This window comes from Centropristis striata, chromosome 12 (genome assembly GCF_030273125.1).
Source record: "Centropristis striata isolate RG_2023a ecotype Rhode Island chromosome 12, C.striata_1.0, whole genome shotgun sequence".
Classification (NCBI taxonomy): domain Eukaryota; kingdom Metazoa; phylum Chordata; class Actinopteri; order Perciformes; family Serranidae; genus Centropristis; species Centropristis striata.
The window spans coordinates 23177858-23195912 of NC_081528.1; the positions used below are offsets into that span (position 1 = coordinate 23177858).

The 18055-nt window shown below is 39.1% G+C and overlaps 1 protein-coding gene across 1 annotated transcript in view; it reads right to left on the reverse strand.

The window, feature by feature from the left end:
• gria1a (glutamate receptor, ionotropic, AMPA 1a) overlaps window positions 1-18055 on the reverse strand; it is a 90533-nt gene that overhangs the window by 46421 nt on the left and 26057 nt on the right. Inside the window, 6 exon segments of the mRNA XM_059345454.1 lie at window positions 2250-2360; window positions 4759-4863; window positions 5822-5989; window positions 6588-6746; window positions 12652-12705; window positions 17819-18003. Of these exon segments, the coding sequence (XP_059201437.1) occupies window positions 2250-2360; window positions 4759-4863; window positions 5822-5989; window positions 6588-6746; window positions 12652-12705; window positions 17819-18003 (782 nt within the window).

Below are 18055 nucleotides of genomic sequence, written 5' to 3' on the forward strand. Positions count from 1 at the left end.
ATTAATAATATTGTGTGCAATCTGTTGCCTCAATTTTATTGAGTAGCTATTGTTTATCTTTTTTTTTACAGTGTATATGATCTAAATCAGTTAATACAGGTGCATCTCAATAAATTAGAATATGATGGAAAAGTCCATTTCCAGTAGTTCAAGTCAAAAACCCCCAACCAAGTATTGAGTCAGATAGATGGACATACTTTTCATAGGCCAACATTGAGACACTGAATTTTAGGTCTATATTTCATTATAATTAGAAATTAAATAAATCAAGACATGGAATCTTTCATTCTGTGTGTAATGGATTGATATACTGTATTTTTTCCACTTTTTGAATTGATTTACTGTCATAAATAAACTCTTCTATGATATTCTAACATATTGAGATGCACCTATAAGGCTATCAGCAAAAATATTGGTTATTTCCATGTGATTATTGTTCATGCCTTTCACAGGATCAGATTCCCTGCTACATCAGCCGATATTTACATTAAGCAAGTTTTTTGTAATACTGTGCATAAACATAACACCAGGAAGGCAGACAAGGGTGATATTGTGCAAGCTCATCCAAGAACTAATTCTCTGAAAAGAACAGTGCTTTATAGAGCAAGTAAAATATGGAATGATTTACCACTTGATATCCGTCAAGAAAAAAGCAAAAATATCCTTCAAAAAGAAATTAAAGATGTACTTTGTCAGTGGTTAATGTTAGGTGTAGGGCTTATTATATTTTTGGGGGGGTTTCTTTAAATTTTTTTTGTTTTTTTTTGTTTATTTTGGTTGAAAGGACGCTACTCTTTATAGAAGCGATGTTTGCCTGGATTCATGATGTCCAGGATTACAATCAATGATACTGGTTAAAGCTGTATTGTTTTGTTTTGGTTTTTTTGTCTTGGATTTGTTTTCTGATCAAATGCATTAGACCAATTATTCCTAAACATTTAATCCAAATGGCTATAATTCAATGGTTTGATTCTACAAACTGTCTTTTAAATTTGTGCTGCATTTTGTAATGAACTTTTGTGCTGCACTTTTCTAATGTATTTTGGAATGTATTTTTACTGTTAAAGTTGTTGTAGGACTGTTGAGTATTACTTGTTGGAATGTGGACCCCAGGAAGACTAGCGAACTGCCACGGCACAAGCTAATGGGGATCCTTTAATAAAAACATAAACATAAACAAACGCGCAAACTACCCAGATAAAGATCCTTACAACACGAGGCTATGGCGCTGGTAGAAACACTATGCTTTTGTCCACCAAAATCAACACAAAATAAAAGCTCTTGTAGTAGCTCTGAAGTCGAAACAAAACAACATGGTGTCAGAGATAAAAGACATTTCTACTACATACCAGGATTACAAAAATAACTTAGCACTAGGCTCCAGGCATCAACAGACATGGAGGATTCCATGATATTAAATTTTCAACAGCATGCAGCCACTGAGAACATCCTGTGCTGCAAAGATATATATATTACAATCTTTATGATCCTCTACTGTATATGAGCCAGTTATTGCCAGCTATGTTCCTTTCTTTTAAAAGATAGGTCACAATAACCTACAGTAGCTGCTTCCAGAGCTGGTCAGATTGGATCTTTGCTGCACTGTTCTCAAATGTTCTCAACCTCATTCACAGTTCCCAACAGCTCCGCCTTTGTAATGTAGGCCAGGGCACTGAACACAACCTGAACAAGTCGTGTTGAACAGCCTGAGGACGAGAGCTGAGCCACAGAAAATAATATCAATAACATAGAGATAACAAAGATATAAGGGCATGTTGGCACATCGCCGCCTCAGAAATGAGTGTTCTCCTCTGCTACAGTATGTAGGGATGTATAGCATAAAGATGAACACACACTTTGTGTCTCCTAACATTACACATAAGGTAGTTTTGTCCTTGTTTTGTCTTTTAAATGTACTGTAAATATGTAAAGTGGGATTCTGCGAGTCAGTGTCCTCAAGATAAAAGTCTGTACTTGTATTGTGCTTGCCAAATGATGTGATTGTGATTGTGATTCTGAGCAGGCACGAGTCAGACAGAGAAGAGTTAGCAGAATAGAGTTGGTAAGGGAAGCAAGGGAGGGAGGTACAATCACAGATGTCTGCTGAATTCTTTCAAAGGCCCTGAACCTTTAGGAACTCTATCATGAAAGAAAATGAAAAATGTTAGCCTGCCTTTCTATGTGTCAGTCTCACCCATCTCACCAGCCCCTCCCCTCCCAAAATCCCTCAATCTCAGCGTTTTACTCACCAAGATAGTGGTGACAATATAAGTTCTGTTCTGCAGGCCGTAAGTGTCGTTGCTGCCTCTCACAAAGCTGGCAGTAGTCACATACTTTTCATCTTCGTTCCAGTAGCCGACCTAAGATGAGGACAATATGGAAAATGTCAAAAAATTGCACACACCTACTGAGACAGCTTTAGAAGTGACTGTACTAAAGACATTACTCTTTATTAAACATACAAAATAATGTAATAACATAAATCAGGATTGTTTTAATCACTTTTTGCATTTGATTTTGACATCTGATAGGATGCGAAAAGGTGTACATTACCAGTGGTGGAAAGTTACCAAGTACATTAACTCAAGTTCTGTGCTTAAGTACAATTTTGAGGGACTTGTGCTTTACTTGAGTATTTCCATTTTATGTAACTTTATACTTCTTCTTCACTACATTTAGAGGCAAATATTGCACTTTTTTCTCCACTACATTTAGCTGACAGCTTTAGTTACTTTTCGGGTCGAGATTTATCATGAAAAATACAATTAAAGTGCTTTGACTTGTTTTTATTTTAATTTTAATTACACCTCATAACATTATATTAAGTAGTTAAAATGAGCCCTACCTTGATAAAATGATACATTTACAAACATAAATGCATCATAATATTAATCCAATAATATATTTAGAATATATAAAACAATCAGAGTTGGGACATTCTGTATAACAAGTACTTTTACTTTTGATACTTTAAGTGCATTTTGATGCTGATACTCTTGTACTTTTACTTAAGTTAGTTCTGAATGCAGGACTTTTACTTGTAGTGGAGTTATTTCACTGTGTGGTATTAGTACTTTTACTGACGTAAGGGATCTGAATACTTGTTCCATCACTGCACATTGCACACTTGTCAGTGTGGTATTACATTTTTCATGTTATAAGATTTCTCTGAAGTACTTTTTTCAAATTTAAATTGATTTCATCTCTACTTATGCAGTATATTGACACAGTATATAATAAAAGCATTGCATCATTGTTCATCTCACATGTTATTTGCCACTGGAGATTTCCTGTGATTCCAATAAACTTTTTGGTAATAAAAATTGAACATGCTTTTGCAGAAAATCATCTGAGTTAAATCTAAGGATTTTTTTTAAAAGGATGTAGAATAATTCCTGTCTCTTTTCCTCAAAGCATACAGGAAATGAATAATGTGATCATGTGATAATGTCACTTTTACTGCAGTGTAAAGAAGAGTTAGTTGCTCGATAAATGTGTCTGAATCTTTTTTACTCTCAAGTTGTCTCTTAAAGTGGCAACAGACAGTTTTTCTAGCTTGAACTTAAATGTTGATTGCACAGTTTAATGCATTGGTTCCCTATAAGCCTCAGTTTCTCTGAGCAAGTCTATGACACTGGGTCTGATCTCCTTGGAAAATGAAGGCTTGATTTACAGCCCAAAACAGGAGGAGGATAGCGCTTGAGTTGTGCCTGTAGATAATAAAATAGTAACACTGAGGCTCCGTAGTGTGAACTGAGATCAAAGTCTTTATGCCATCCCATGTTGTCAATCACAGTGAATTACAGCTGTACGCCTTCTGTTCTTACCTTTCATAATAAAAGACTTACAGATAAACACTGCGTTACCTTATCAGAGAGCATGTTAGCAGCTGCTGGACATTAGATTTGTGAGCTCTGCTGATTGATTTAAAAATCAATTGAAGACTCTCTTTTTCCACTTCCACTTTTACTTTTCCGCCATTTAATTGCATCTTTTACTCTATCTATATTTTATTAATGATTTTATCTTGTGTTTTCATTTTTTAATTGTTTATATTGCCATACTGTGAAGAACTTAGAGCTGCATTTTATGTATGAAATGTGCCATACAAATAAAGTTATTATTATTATTATGCTGCTATAAAAGCAACTTAACATATAGCTTACAGTAGCTATCCCCAAATAATGAAAAAGAAGAATAATGGAACCACCAGATTAACTCAACCCAGTCAAAGAGTGATTAAAACGTTCTTTCTGCTAAGCTAGATCTGTAAGTTACAAACCTTTTTATTAACACTACTGTTTTACTGTGCCTTTATTATAGCACTGAGATCAGAGTTTGTAGATTCTTATGACTGCTTCTTGCTTTCGACTGTTAATGTTAACCAGGCAGCTATGGTTGTCTTGCTGCTAATGATATATCAACAAACAGACGGCTGACTGGATCGATCTGCTTCTTCATGTGAAATTAACAAACAGAAATCATGTTAACATCCTCTCTGTGTGTCCTGTGTTGTCGGTAGCACTGAAGAATATGGAGAGCAATAATACCACTTGGAAAAGCTGTTCAGTTTAAGTGTAATCCTTAAAGTTTGATAAATAAAATGTCCAGACATTTCTTTTATTAATTAAATAGTGTGTAAGGACCTAAAATCAACCACAAGGTTCTTCTACTAATGAGCATGCATGCACAGTTTTTAAACAGCGTCCTTGACTGAGAGTAAATATCTTCAATTGGAGCCTCGGGCTGCAGACTTACCTTTTTCGGTCCGGAGGGGGCCAGTTCCATGACGCTAACAGTGTAGTTGGTTCGGCGGCCTTTCTCATTGAACTGAATGTGACCAGTCAATCCGTCTATACGGACCTATAATGGAGACACAGATATGTAATAAGTAATTTACAGGCACCAACCCGCCTGGCATATGGGTAAATAATGGCTGCCGTGAAGCATGATATTCATACAGTCTATTTTCCTCATGTCTGCACTGACAGCCAGCATTTTAATGTCACGCTTACACGCAATGCATGTTAAGCATTGCATGTGTTTGTATAGCATTCATTTGTGAAGGTCCACAGTGCCCGGTCCCTGCGGACGTGAAAGGCAGACATCGTTTGCGTGTGTATGTGTACAGTGCTGTGTGTTTGTCTTGGCTGTGTGATGGAGTTAATTGAGCGAACACGGCTTCAATCTCCAGTCCATCCGCAGGCAGATGGTTAGATTGACACTGAGCAGGCCTCTGCACAGCCACTCTGCAGACAGAGCCTCGGGCTGCACACTCATACACTCACAAACATTTACTGTAACTCCATACTTAATGTAAATGCTGTTCCAGAGCACATAAATAACACATCTTATTGTGTTATTTATTGACAACTGCATGTATGCAAAGCCTTTTAAAAAAAATCTAAATTCAGATATAATAAAATAATGTCCTTATTCCTCAATGTCCCTGTTTATACATGCACGAATGTCTCCATGGGACAACATGAACTCTCATGGCCAGTCCAACGTTCCTATTTCCACTGCCAAATATTACATTTCTAAACTCAATTGCTGATGTCATATTCCATGATGATCACGGCTGAGTGTTATTGCCTGCAGGTTTTGTTTACTAGCCATGATGTCACATTTGATACTGGAGAGCTCTCCTACAACTTAATGTGAACTTTACACGACAGAATGAGACCTAATTTGTTCAGCCAGCCCCAACTCAGGAGCTGTTAGCCAATGTGCCACTCAAGAATTTGCACAAGTGTGTGTGAGGGGGTATGCATGTGTATGTGTGTGCATGCATTATGTGCTCCTATGCATGCTCACAGACCTGCTGCAAGGCTCTCTGGATGTCTATGCCCTGTCCCCAGGGAGCTGGTGGGTTGGCAAGACACTCTCCAGCGTTGCCCCTGCGAGAGATGTCTATCCTCTGTCTCCTTAGATTCTGGAAGGCTGTGGACATGACTTTCACCCCGTCGTATGTGAGAGCGCCTGTGTACTGTAAAGAGAGGGCAGAGCTTTCAAACTGAAGCAAACACTGAGATAAAAACGGATAATGTTCTTGGCTGTGAAAAGGCATGGCAGCAGCTAAAGAAATTGGCAAACTCCAAAAGTCTCCCCCGGCATTGCTTTTACACCCAAGGACATCGTTTCTATTACTTAGATTTTCTGTTTATTTCTTGACCCTGTAAAAACACAGACTTCTGGATTTGGAATTAATCCTCTGTCTCAGCTGGCTGGACAGTTGTTATGGATAAAAATCAATAGTAATTTAATAGCAGAAATCTCAGATCTGAATCACCTAACTCCGATAGGATCAAGGGTTATCTTTCCTCCAAATTTAATAAAAATCATTTCTTAGTTCTTCACAAGAAGCTGCTGACAGTCACAAACACACTAACTGACTGGCAGGGGAAATAAAAACCTTCTTGGCCGAGGTAACCGTAACCTTGCGCAGAAAATGTTATCACAACTCCGGAGAAAGATGTCCATCATGATTTAGTTATATTAGCATATCCTGTTCAACCTTACAACTTGTTGTATTAATGCCTCAAAGATAGACGAAGGAGAGTAAAAGAATGAGGAGAGGTCAGTACTTTGAGTCCACTCTTGGGCACTTTGGAGTCTTTGTTGTCAAACTCCAGCCACTGCTGGACGACGCGGCTCACGCTGGGCTCAGAGTTATTGACGAGCTGGAAGCCGGTGATGTTGGCCCCGCCTTTCCTCAGGTCTGTCAGGTCGATGTCCAGGAAGCCCTGGGACAAGAAGTGAACAAGAGGAGAGGTGAGAGAGACTTACAGGTAGGAAAAGAGATCATAGCTGTGTTCCGATACCCATACTTCCCGTACTTACTATACTTAGTATGAGTACGCAGGGTGTTATGATTCCGATCGCGGCGAAAAATAGTGTACCTAAAGGACCCGGATGATGCCCTCATGAGGGTCAAAACGCTGAGTGTGCAACGATGTACAATTTACGCCCTAAACGGCCATCTTGTCTACGTAGCGGAAGAGGCGGAGCCAGGCAGAGCCGCTCAGCTCGAAAAAAATTTTTTTAATGGCGGCTGAAATGATTTGCTGCGTTAATGGAGCCATATTGCAGGATTGTAGAAGTAAAGATTAAACTACATAAAGGGTTTTTTTTTTCGCCGTTCAAAGCGGGATGTTTTTGGCGGGTGACGAGCCGCGGCGGCTGTCGCATTCATAATTTCTGGTAAGTGCACCACGGAGTATTAGATCTGGAACGTCACTCACCTGCTGAAATCTGCATACTTAGTAAGTGCGGATAGTGTACTGCGTTTAGGTGTACTCAAGTAAGTATGGATATCGGAACACAGCTCCGGGGAATTACAATTTCATTCACTTGCTCAATGCATGATTGCACCGACTGCTTGCAATGCAGAGTCCTCACAGGAATCGACTGAAAACCCTAGCAGTGGACTCGCTCTTTCTTACTCGTCCACTCACTCCACACACGCGCACATACAGGTGCATCTCAATATATTAGAATATGATGGAAAAGTCTATTTTCTAGAAGTTCAAGTCAAATAGCCCCAACCAAGTATTGAGTCATATAGATGGACATACTTTTCAGAGGCCAACATTTCCATAATAAACATACTATTTAAAATTGGTCTTTTGTAATATTACATTTTCTTTGAGACACTGAATTTAGGTCTTCATTAAATGTAAGCCATAATCATTATAATTAGAAGAAATTAAATAAATTAAGACATGAAATGTTTCATTCTGTGTGTAATAATTCTATATGTGTTATTTCCACCTTGATTTTTTAATTCAATTACTGACAAATAAACTTTTCTATGATATTCTAATTTATTGAGATGCACCTGTACACACACACACACACACACACACACACACACACACACACACACACACACAACCCTAACCCTGCCTCTTAAAGGAGCCACGCCACTCTAATAGTAGACTGCGTTGTAACACAGACTTTTTGTGCTTTTTAAAGTAATGCTGTAAATGTTTGACAGGCAGTAGGAACTGACAAAAATAAACTATATTTCCCAAGCAGCCATTCCAGCTGTTTATATATTATTTATAATATACAATTATATAATAAATAATATTTTTCAGGGCCTGAGAGTCTATTTGTTTTGATTGTAGTTTGTAGTGTCATTTATTTATGTTTTATTTATCTTGGATATTTTGATAATAGTTTTCGCATTTCCATTCCAGTGTTTCATATTCTTAAAATGTAAAAGTTCATTGCTGCTGAAAAGGATGTACTTGGATTATTATGCTCTAATATCATTATATCACTCACATAAAATTGTCGTAAAAACAACATAAACGAAACTATCGTTTATCATAATAGTTTCTCGAAAAATATATTGTCCTAAAAAATGTGTTATCCTGACAGGCCTACTTGTGACACCTCAGATCTAGCTGCCTTAGGGGTCCCAACCCCAGAGTTGTGAACCACAGGAGGGCGGGGTCAGGTAGGACTGTCACATATTACATTCTATCTAGAAAAAGGCTCTGACCAGATTATTCTACTGGAGGAGGACACTCAGGCTCTCACTAGTTCCCCAAATCAATTTTGATTGAATCCCAACTACAACAATTAATTTGAACAAATTCCAACATGTAAGTAATCAGAGTCCTCTATTATAACCCTCAGAGATATCTGAATATTATTGAATTAATGCCAGAACAAATGGAGAAGTGTTTGTTTAATGCACATTTATTATATCCGACGTCAGACTCATCTCTGCCATGCTGACAGAAGATGCATAAATTGTGACAGAGACTGGACACATTGGTTGTCATGGCACGATGCCAGCTATTTTGGACATTGCAGGTTGCTGAACATTGTACATATATAGTTAACGTGTCATATAGATGAAACATATATGAGTCATGAGGCTGGCCATAGCTTACGATTAGACTGTCATAGCTGGAGGAAGTGGTCAGTGCCTGGTCAACATATAAATATCTTACTCAAATGTACAGTAGACACAAAGTCTGTTCCTCAAAATACACACATACCTAAGCATCAAGTGTGCTGGGTTTACCAATGCATGCTGTGGAGAATTACGAAGGAATGCATACTAACAATCACATAATCACAATTTGATAAGTAAAAGTAATAGTAAAATATCATGATGGACATCTTATGACTACTAAGGACATCATCATATGACAATTTCTTAAGGTCTTTTAGGGAGCGTCTCATTTTCTCAAGTTTGATACATTGTAGAACCCCTTAAAACCATTTATTGTGAGTGCTGGGTGAAACATGTTTCCACTTTAAAAGGATGAGATGTCGAGCCAGGAAGGTTGTGACAGCCAGAACCCTGACAGATGATTGGAATAAATCCAACAATCCTACAGTGATGATTCATTTTTACAAGCCAAAGAGGTTGAGAAGTGGCTTTCAGGGGTTAACTCTGCAAGATGCACTTTATCGTAGTTGCTGTTTTTAACTTTACCATCAAAAGTGCAAGGGTTAATAGTGCAATAGTAAGGACAAATCCTTCTTTTTCACTTAGAGTGGTTATCCCACTGACCGTACTCCATCCCCGTCTTTCCTGAGGGGAAGGAGAAGTGAGAAAGAAAACCTCATTTCATGTCCGTGTTCAGTCCGGAGCTAATCTCTGATAGACTGACTTCTCATAGGCTACTGTTAACAATGGCAGGATCAAAACCTTATAGACTAGTGGGAACAATGCGAGGGGAGCCTTGGGCGCAGCAGAATGGAGAGAGAAGCGATTTACTGTAATGGTATCTTCTACATGTATTTTTTCCCTTGACTATTATGTGGAGAAGGCTGTTTTTCAGAGCGGCAGAGAGGCAGATTGGGTTCTCTCAGCAGGCTGCCTGTCAGCGCAGGGAGAAGAAGAGGCAGATGAGTGGGCATGGGTGGGAGTAGAGATGGAGCAGGGAGAGAAGATTTGTCTGTGATTTGTCTCAGATTTAAGAGCAAAGTTTTGACTGATGAAAAGAAAAGGTGTCTCTCTGGTGTCTCTCCTGCTCTCCGGCATCTCTGACGACACGTAACTTTCTATCTTTTCTCTTTCCTCTCTGATGTTACTTTGTTTCATGTAATTTGAAACGGCGGCTCTCTCTTGGCCATATGTCTATCTCAAACTCTCACTTGTTTACTTTCTCTGATCTTCACCACCATACAGTAAACAGAAATAGAGTAAAAAACAAAAACAAAATAGCTGTTAACTAGCATAAAATTCAGATCATTTCATGCCCTAATCAAAATGGCCACAGGTATGGAAGCTCTTAGGGACAAAACGATAAAATGAAAAACATTTTTTTTATTTATATTCACACCTTTTGTTTCTGTTTTTGCTGCTGTGCCAAGTCAATTTCACAGTATAACACAATCAACACAGTATAATACAATCTATAAAAGACAATCTGGTAGACCAGAGTTATTTTCTCCACTGTGTTTATGGATAAAGAAAATGTTAAAAAGTGTTATGCCAGGATGATAAAAAATCCTTTTTTTTGTCAAAGGTGGGGGGAAAAATGACCAGGTGGAAAAAAATGCCAAGCTGTTTTTTCTTAGTTACTCTTTTAACTTTTTGTGAGAACAGATTTTTTACAAAACTTTTCTTCCACGTTTTTTTTGTTTGTTTGTTAAATACAGCAAGGGGCTGAAAAGTGCACAACTTCCCTATGATTTAAATAGGACTAATAGGATTTTCAAGATTTAATTCATCCAAGCAGACCGAACACGAGGCCTTGTGGCTAAAATGAGCATTACAACAAGAAAAACTTAAGAAAACTTATTCTGACCAAAAAATTAAAATAAAAATAAAGAAGTAAATAAAAGATTTCTCATGACAACAGTTTTTTTCTCAAAAACAATTTAGGCAGTTAGAATGATTGTCCTGGAAATAAGTTTGGTTTCAACTGTTCTTACAGCCTGTTCTCCTGTAAAAAATGTCAGTATAGGTTGTGTGTACAGGCAGCGAAAAACAAGCTATATTTCTGCATTTCACCGCCTGCTGTAATGCTGCCACCACCATCTTGCTGACATAGTAGTGATTGACAGCCAAGCAAAGTTTAAAAGGGCGGATTCCCGCATTCAGTTGGGTGGTGGATGGATCAAACAAGCGGCGGACTTTCAGCTGAGAGAGTGATTTCAATTTTTTTTAATAACTTGCAGTAGTCACGTGACCCTTGTAAGTATTTAATTTCTGGCATTTATGTATATTTATTCACTATTTAAACTGTCTTTTATAACGCCTTACCAGAAGTTTTTTGCCCTAAACCTAAGGTCACTGGTTTTACAACATAAATCCACAGAAACTGCAGCCGTTTTTACAACCGCGGAGCGTACATGTGTGCTATATTTAGAATGCACCGTTGTGCCGCAAGCCGCTAGCGATACGTTCATATGTGCCATGAAACGTGAGCCGTGATGCGTACCTACGCGCTATAATATGTGGTACTGACACACGACCTCTTCTACCATTTATGTTGGATAACTTGTTGGTTCTTAGGTCATAAACACAGGGCACTTCCCTCTCAGGGCTTCCGTATACAGGAGACAAATGCAAGCAGAGGAAAGGGGCGCGTTCGTCTCCCCCTCCTCTCACTGCCGCCTCCCTAATGTACCTGTGTGCTGCCAGGTGTCCATATTTCGCAGCTGAGCGAACACACTAGTGTCTTTTTTTCTGCTCCATGTATGAGCTAATGCAGTGCAGTGAGCTGAAGAGGTTACTATAGAAACTAGCCTTTGCTAACACCGGACACGGAGGGGGGTATCTGACGAATATTTTATCTGCATTTTAACCACTCAAACTTCTCTCTGCTCTCTCCTGTATGTTGTGTCGGATACACACATACTTGCAGCTGCAGAAATTCTCACAACTAAGTAAATTAGAAACATTCTGAAAAGGTGCAAGGGCATGGAAAAAGTCACTTTTGCACAAACATCTTTAATGGGCCCATTATACATGACTGTGGCCACTTTGCGTATCAGCTGTTATTACCGTCCGAGGCTTATCATTCAAAATTAAATCTGGCAAACTGGCCAGACAAGGAGAGATTGAGCCAATCTAAAACCACAGCAGTGAGAAATTGTTCGGGGCAGCAGCTGCATATTAATGCTGTTATTACTACAGCTTCGGTTTATGTCAATTTTCTCTTCATTTAGTTGCATTTAGTGAGTCTGAACAGTGCTGAAGGGTTCTACACACCATTTGCAGTGAGAAAATGGCAGCAGACAAAGCAAGCTAATGGATATACGCTTGCATACATTCACCACCTGACCTTTTTCTGTCACTGTGAGTCTGCATAGATTTTCTCACTGTCACACATTTCCCTTCTTGCACTTTACTGAGTCTACTGCTGAGCTGCTGTTATGTCTGCAGGTTAGATGGTCCAGTGAAAGAATATATGAAGGAGCTGAAGAGGAAAATGGGATCAGAGAACATAAAAGACATAAAACCGGATAGTTTTAGGCTAAATTATTCGGCGCATGCAAGTCCATTAAACTGGCAATAAAGCACAGAAAGTCTGGAATCCTGTTAAAAGGCACATTTAATAGCAATGCAAATTCATTCAGAGAGGCATGGAAGTATAAAGACGAGCATGTGGAAATGTTTGTTGAAGAAATTTAAGTAGATAAAAATGCAGAGGTGTAATGGTGATTGCTTACCAGGTTAGCCAGGATGTAGTGGTAGCTCTTTGCATTCTTGCCTTGTTCAACAATCTGGAAGACAAGGTCAGAGGAGTTATAGAGGATAAAAAGCTGTGATACGGAACAGACAGTAGGCTTGCGTGTGTGTGCGTGGTGTGTGTGTGTGTGTGTGTGCAACTGAGAGAGAGGTTTTGTCAGTGCAGTATACATGACCCTATATATATATATATATATAACACTTGACCTCGTGCATGGACAGGCAGAGAGTAGGAACACAATGCATCAGTAAAAATGGGACTTAACACTTAACATTTACAGTCTTTAACACAACAACATAAAATGCTGCCATCCCTTAAAAGTCATATAAGTATTTTAAGAAAAAAGACCCTTCTGGAGTCAGAAACAAGTATGAATAAAAATATTCCATTCCTCATCTCCTTCCCTCTTGTGTTCTGATTCCTTCCTTTCCTCTCTTGTTTCCTCGTCTTCTCTTTCATCTCATTTCCTCTCCCCTCTCATTTCCTCCTCTCCCGTCCTCCCTTCTCTTCTTATCTCACCTCGTTTCCTCCCTTCCTCTGCAATCTAATTTCTTCTCTTCCCTTCTTTCACTTCCTCCTCAGTTCTCCTCTAACATTCTGTTTCCTCCTCTCTTCTCATCTCCCACCTCATTTCTTCTCTTCTGTCATTTCCTTCTCCCCTCTTGTTAGCTCCTCTCCTCTACCATCTCATTTCCATGTCCTCCTCACCTCACCCCATTGTCTTCTTCTCTTCACTCTCATTTCCTCTTCCCTACTCCTCTCTGCTCTCTCCTCTCCTCTCCTCTCCTCTCCTCTCCTCTCCTCTCCTCTCCTCTCCTCTCTTGGGATATTTCTCAAACTTTTTGCCTTTGGCCAGACACCCACTCCGAAACATATTATCCACCACTGATATTATTCATAATTATGTTAAAGAGAAGCAACTAAATGAATTCACTAAAATATTATAATTACGACGTATAACCACTAATAAAGGCAAATCGCTCCCTAAAAACACCCAGGGCTGACCAGTCTAAAAGCAAAATATATAATCATTTAAAAAAAATAAAGAATAAAAACAGGAAATACAGCCAAATAATTATCTTTAATGATAGTATACTGCAAATAACATAAGCACTTAACATCCTCTAGGCTTTTGCGTGCCATAAAATTGGTCATCAATTTGTAAATATAATACTGTATACTGTACTCTGTTATCTTCCTCCTCCTCCTCTTCTGCTTTCAATAGTGTTCCCCTGAGAGCTCTGGTTTGATCTTTGATCTAATGTTTAAATAACTTACAATATTCCTGGAACTCCGCCGTGATCTAACAATATAATCATCAAATAGTGAACGCTGTCAGCGCTGAACTGTGCACAAGCCCCTCTCCCACGCCTACATCTCTCTTATGCCTGCGTTGCTGTCACCCTCTAACTGCAGGCGTCACAGGTCAGCCGAGCACAGAGGGTCAGGGCTGTTTGAACATCACAGCGAGAGGTGTGTAGCGCACTGACAGAGCCAGTTTATTTATAAATGAAATGGGCACATTGGACACCACTTTGACTGACATTTGAATGTAGATGCGTTGTACGATAAGAAAAATATCTCCCATCTCTGCTGGTGGCAACTGTCAAGTTCGCCTATGCCCAAATGAAGAGCCTGCTGTACTGTACAACAAATGTGTGTGCGTGTGTGTCATCACAGCATACTGTGCAGTCACATAAAATAAGGCCAAGTAGGGCAGCGCTTATTCAAAGCCATGCACCATCCAATTAATAGCCCCAGGACAGCGGATAAGAGGCTCTTCCACTGTCTCTGTTCAGGCACTATGCATGACCTCACACATTGTTCACTCCTCTCCCTCTCTGTGAGCATTTTCCCTCGCGTGTACTTCGGCGAGTGTTCTCATTTGTTTTTGTGTAATGTGTGTGTGTCTAATGATGCTGTAGGTCATGACAGAAGGTGGCATTTGTTATTAATGGTGACCCCAGCACAAGGCGGGCCCCGCGGCCGAGCCCCCGGCAAGGAAAAGTACCGAAGGGAAGGAAGAGGAGAGACACACACCAGCGCGGCTGACACTAATACACCCGACGACTGGGGGGGGAACACACATTACTGCCACAGTGGACTGTCAAATGGAAATGTTTTGGGTGGGAGCAGCGTTTTAATTATACATGCAGATTTGAGGAGTCATCCAGAGTTCAGCCCCAAGAGAACGGGTCATTTTTTTGTCGCTGTGATGGAGGAACGTACGGCGAAACATTTTCGAGGTAGCTCCTCTGTTGCGGTGATTGCTCTCTGAGGAGGCTGCATCAACATTCAGTTTATGTGAGAAGTCGCCCTCAGGAAACTGTCAGTGACATTATCGCAGGAGAATCTGTGTACTGTATGAGATGAATGAGATGAACACTGGGGGGGAGTTTAAAGGGCAAAGGAGGCAGAGGTGTGTGTGTGTGTGTGTGTGTGTGTGTGTGTGTGTGTGTGTGTGTGTGCGTGTGTGTGTGCGTGTGTGTGTGTGTGTGTGTGTGTGTGCGTGTGTGTGCGTCATTGCTTGGATGCACAGTGTGGAGGCAGGGAGCAGATGTGGGTGATTGATGGCGCCCGTCTGAATGGAGAACTTCTCAAGCTCAGCTCCTGTAAACTGGTGAGAACTGATGCAATAACCTTAACTGTAGACACCAGGCCATCAATAACATTCACACAGAGCCTACACATATAGATGGGGACTGTGTGTGTTTGTGTGAGAACATCATTAAAGTGCATGTGTGCACTTTTTTCTTTCTTCTTATAAACAAAGATGTACCGAAACGGAAAAAAAACCTGATTAAAATCTGACTGAAAAGTCATAAATCTTACAAGTGACATCAACAAGCAAAACAATACAAATATGAGAAATGTGTGGATACTTCTGAGGATATAATTTTCTGTTACTGTGCCTGTCAAGTTTTTCTTCTCACATATGCAGCTTGCAACACCGTTTTTACAGCAGAAAGTTTGAGTTGTCGTAGCAGGAAAAGCACAAGTGAAACAAATTTAGCTAACAATGGCTTAGTTCCATTAAATGTCTCAGTAAGCCATGCCAGTGAGCAAAAATAAAGAAAAATGAAAATGCACTTGTTATGTATGTTATTAGTAACACCTGTGCTTTTCCTGCTATGACATGCCAAAACGTCTGCTGTGAAAAGGTCTGCAATCACAGGAGCACATTTACCGCTCAACAATTTTAGTAATTTTTGAAACAATGGGTATTTGATTTCAGGCAGAGCTAAATAAATGCAGGCTCCAATACTATTTTTCTTGACAAATGCCAATCAGTGTTGGGAGGTTGGTAGTTACATGTAACCCAGTTATGCAATTTAGTACTAATTAAATGTAATCTTTATCTGTTCTAGTTATTAAGCATAAATTATGTAAATAGAATGCAGTTTTTGATTAAAAAAAAAAAAAGTTTGGTAGCTTATCTGCAAATTATCTTTTCATTGTGTAGGAGTCCAAAATACAACGTATGAACCTGAAAATGAGCATAATACGTCCCCTTTAAAAACTGAAGATAAAGCTCCATGTGAGGCAAAAGTCAGCTTCCTCATGATCCTGTTATTTTAGTCTGACATAAACCTGTTTGGCTGTTTTTTATTAACCCCGTAAACCCCACCCCAGCCCGGGGTTGCAATATATGTTTTCTTTACAACATTGCCCAAATTATCATGGATCATAGGTAACAAAAGTTTCAGTTAGATGAAGTAACCAAAATTAAGCTTAAAATGGTGATATATCTGTCGATGTGATGATATCTGATGATGTGTTAAAATGTAGCCAAAAATAAACTGTTTGGAATAACCTGATCCTTAAAAACATAAAATGTTGTGCTTCTCAGCACAACTAGAAAAAGCCATGATTAATTTTGCTGAGACGAACAGTCACGTAAGAAATATTCACTGAAAATCAGACAGAACCTCAGGCTGTTTTCACAGAGCTGAGAGGAGGGGACAGGAGAGTTTGTAAAAATATAAATAGTTAAATATGTATCTATGTAATATATTTTATTTATGTCATGATAATTGGAAAATAGTCATGACATGTGTGGGGAAAGTGGTGTTAATATAAATTATATTTTATTCCAATTTTTAAAATATAATTTATCAGAGAAATTAAACTTTCATTTCTTTTCTTTATTTATTTATGATGTATGCCATTGTAACTGTGTTTTTCTGTACAAAATATATTTCTAAGTACAAACTTCTAGTCATGATTGTGCTGATTCTATAGAGGTGTATGACTTATATATTGCATCGAACTGCAATGCCACAGTGTGTAAATGTAAAAAGAGCAAAAAAACGACCTGAAACAGAGGATTAAACATATGTTCCAATTTTACCAGAGAAATATGTTAAGGAGTAATGTACAGTTGAGTAGGCTAGTTAGTGTATGATAGCTACTGTATCTCTGTCACAAGTCTAATTGATAGCAGGTAAGGGTTGCTAATGTTACTCATAGATGTGCTTGTCATGAACTGGGCGTCTTTATACCTGCAGCCCAACAAACTAACGTAGTATACTTCTTGGATTCGGTTTTGGAAAGGCTACAAAAAAGAAACCACCAACAGATTTAAATGCTAAGTATAACTCTTACATTGCTCAAGTGTGCAGTAAAATCCAAAGCTTGACACACCTGCCATGCTTAGTTACGGTTACTAAGCCGTGATCGGGCAATCTCTGTTTTGGGGGGGAGGTTTAGTCAATTCTAACGCAAAGATCCTTTTTCTTTCAACCACACAGAGGTGAGTAAGTGACGATCCTTTCACAGAAGATCTGCAGACTCCAAATGCCAATACTGCTTTATTTATCTCTCCTGTTCCTGATGCTCCAGGAGACTAAACCAACCAACCAACCCCCACTCTCCATTTTTATCTACTCCTTTCTGTACAATTTTAAATGAGTTCATAGTCCTTAAAACTTAACATGCAGGCTAATTACTCAGCTTTTACTACGTTTGATATGTGTCCAAAAGGAAAAGTCACTAATCATGTTGAATTTCTACTTGTTTATTTGAACCTATAGTTTGTACTGTTGATGATATTATGAGGTTGCAGCCTCTCAGCTGAAATTGCGTTATAAATTGCAACATAATTACATAATCCCCTCTCATTGCAGAAACATAGAAAAGCTCCTTACCTTTTTGAGGATGCCAGTGAGCCTCTCGGTCTCACAATCGATGATAATCTGGCCCTCCTTCCTCTTGTCCAAATCCTGGAACACTTTCAAGAAGGAGGCCTCCGTCATGGTCTCCACGTTGACCGAAGTCACGAGCCAGTTCCTCTCCGCTGCCGTGTCCAGGACCTTCTGCAGCACTGACAGCCCTGTGACAGAAGAGTGGAAACCGTGTGAGCATTTATAGTCGAAAGTTCTGCG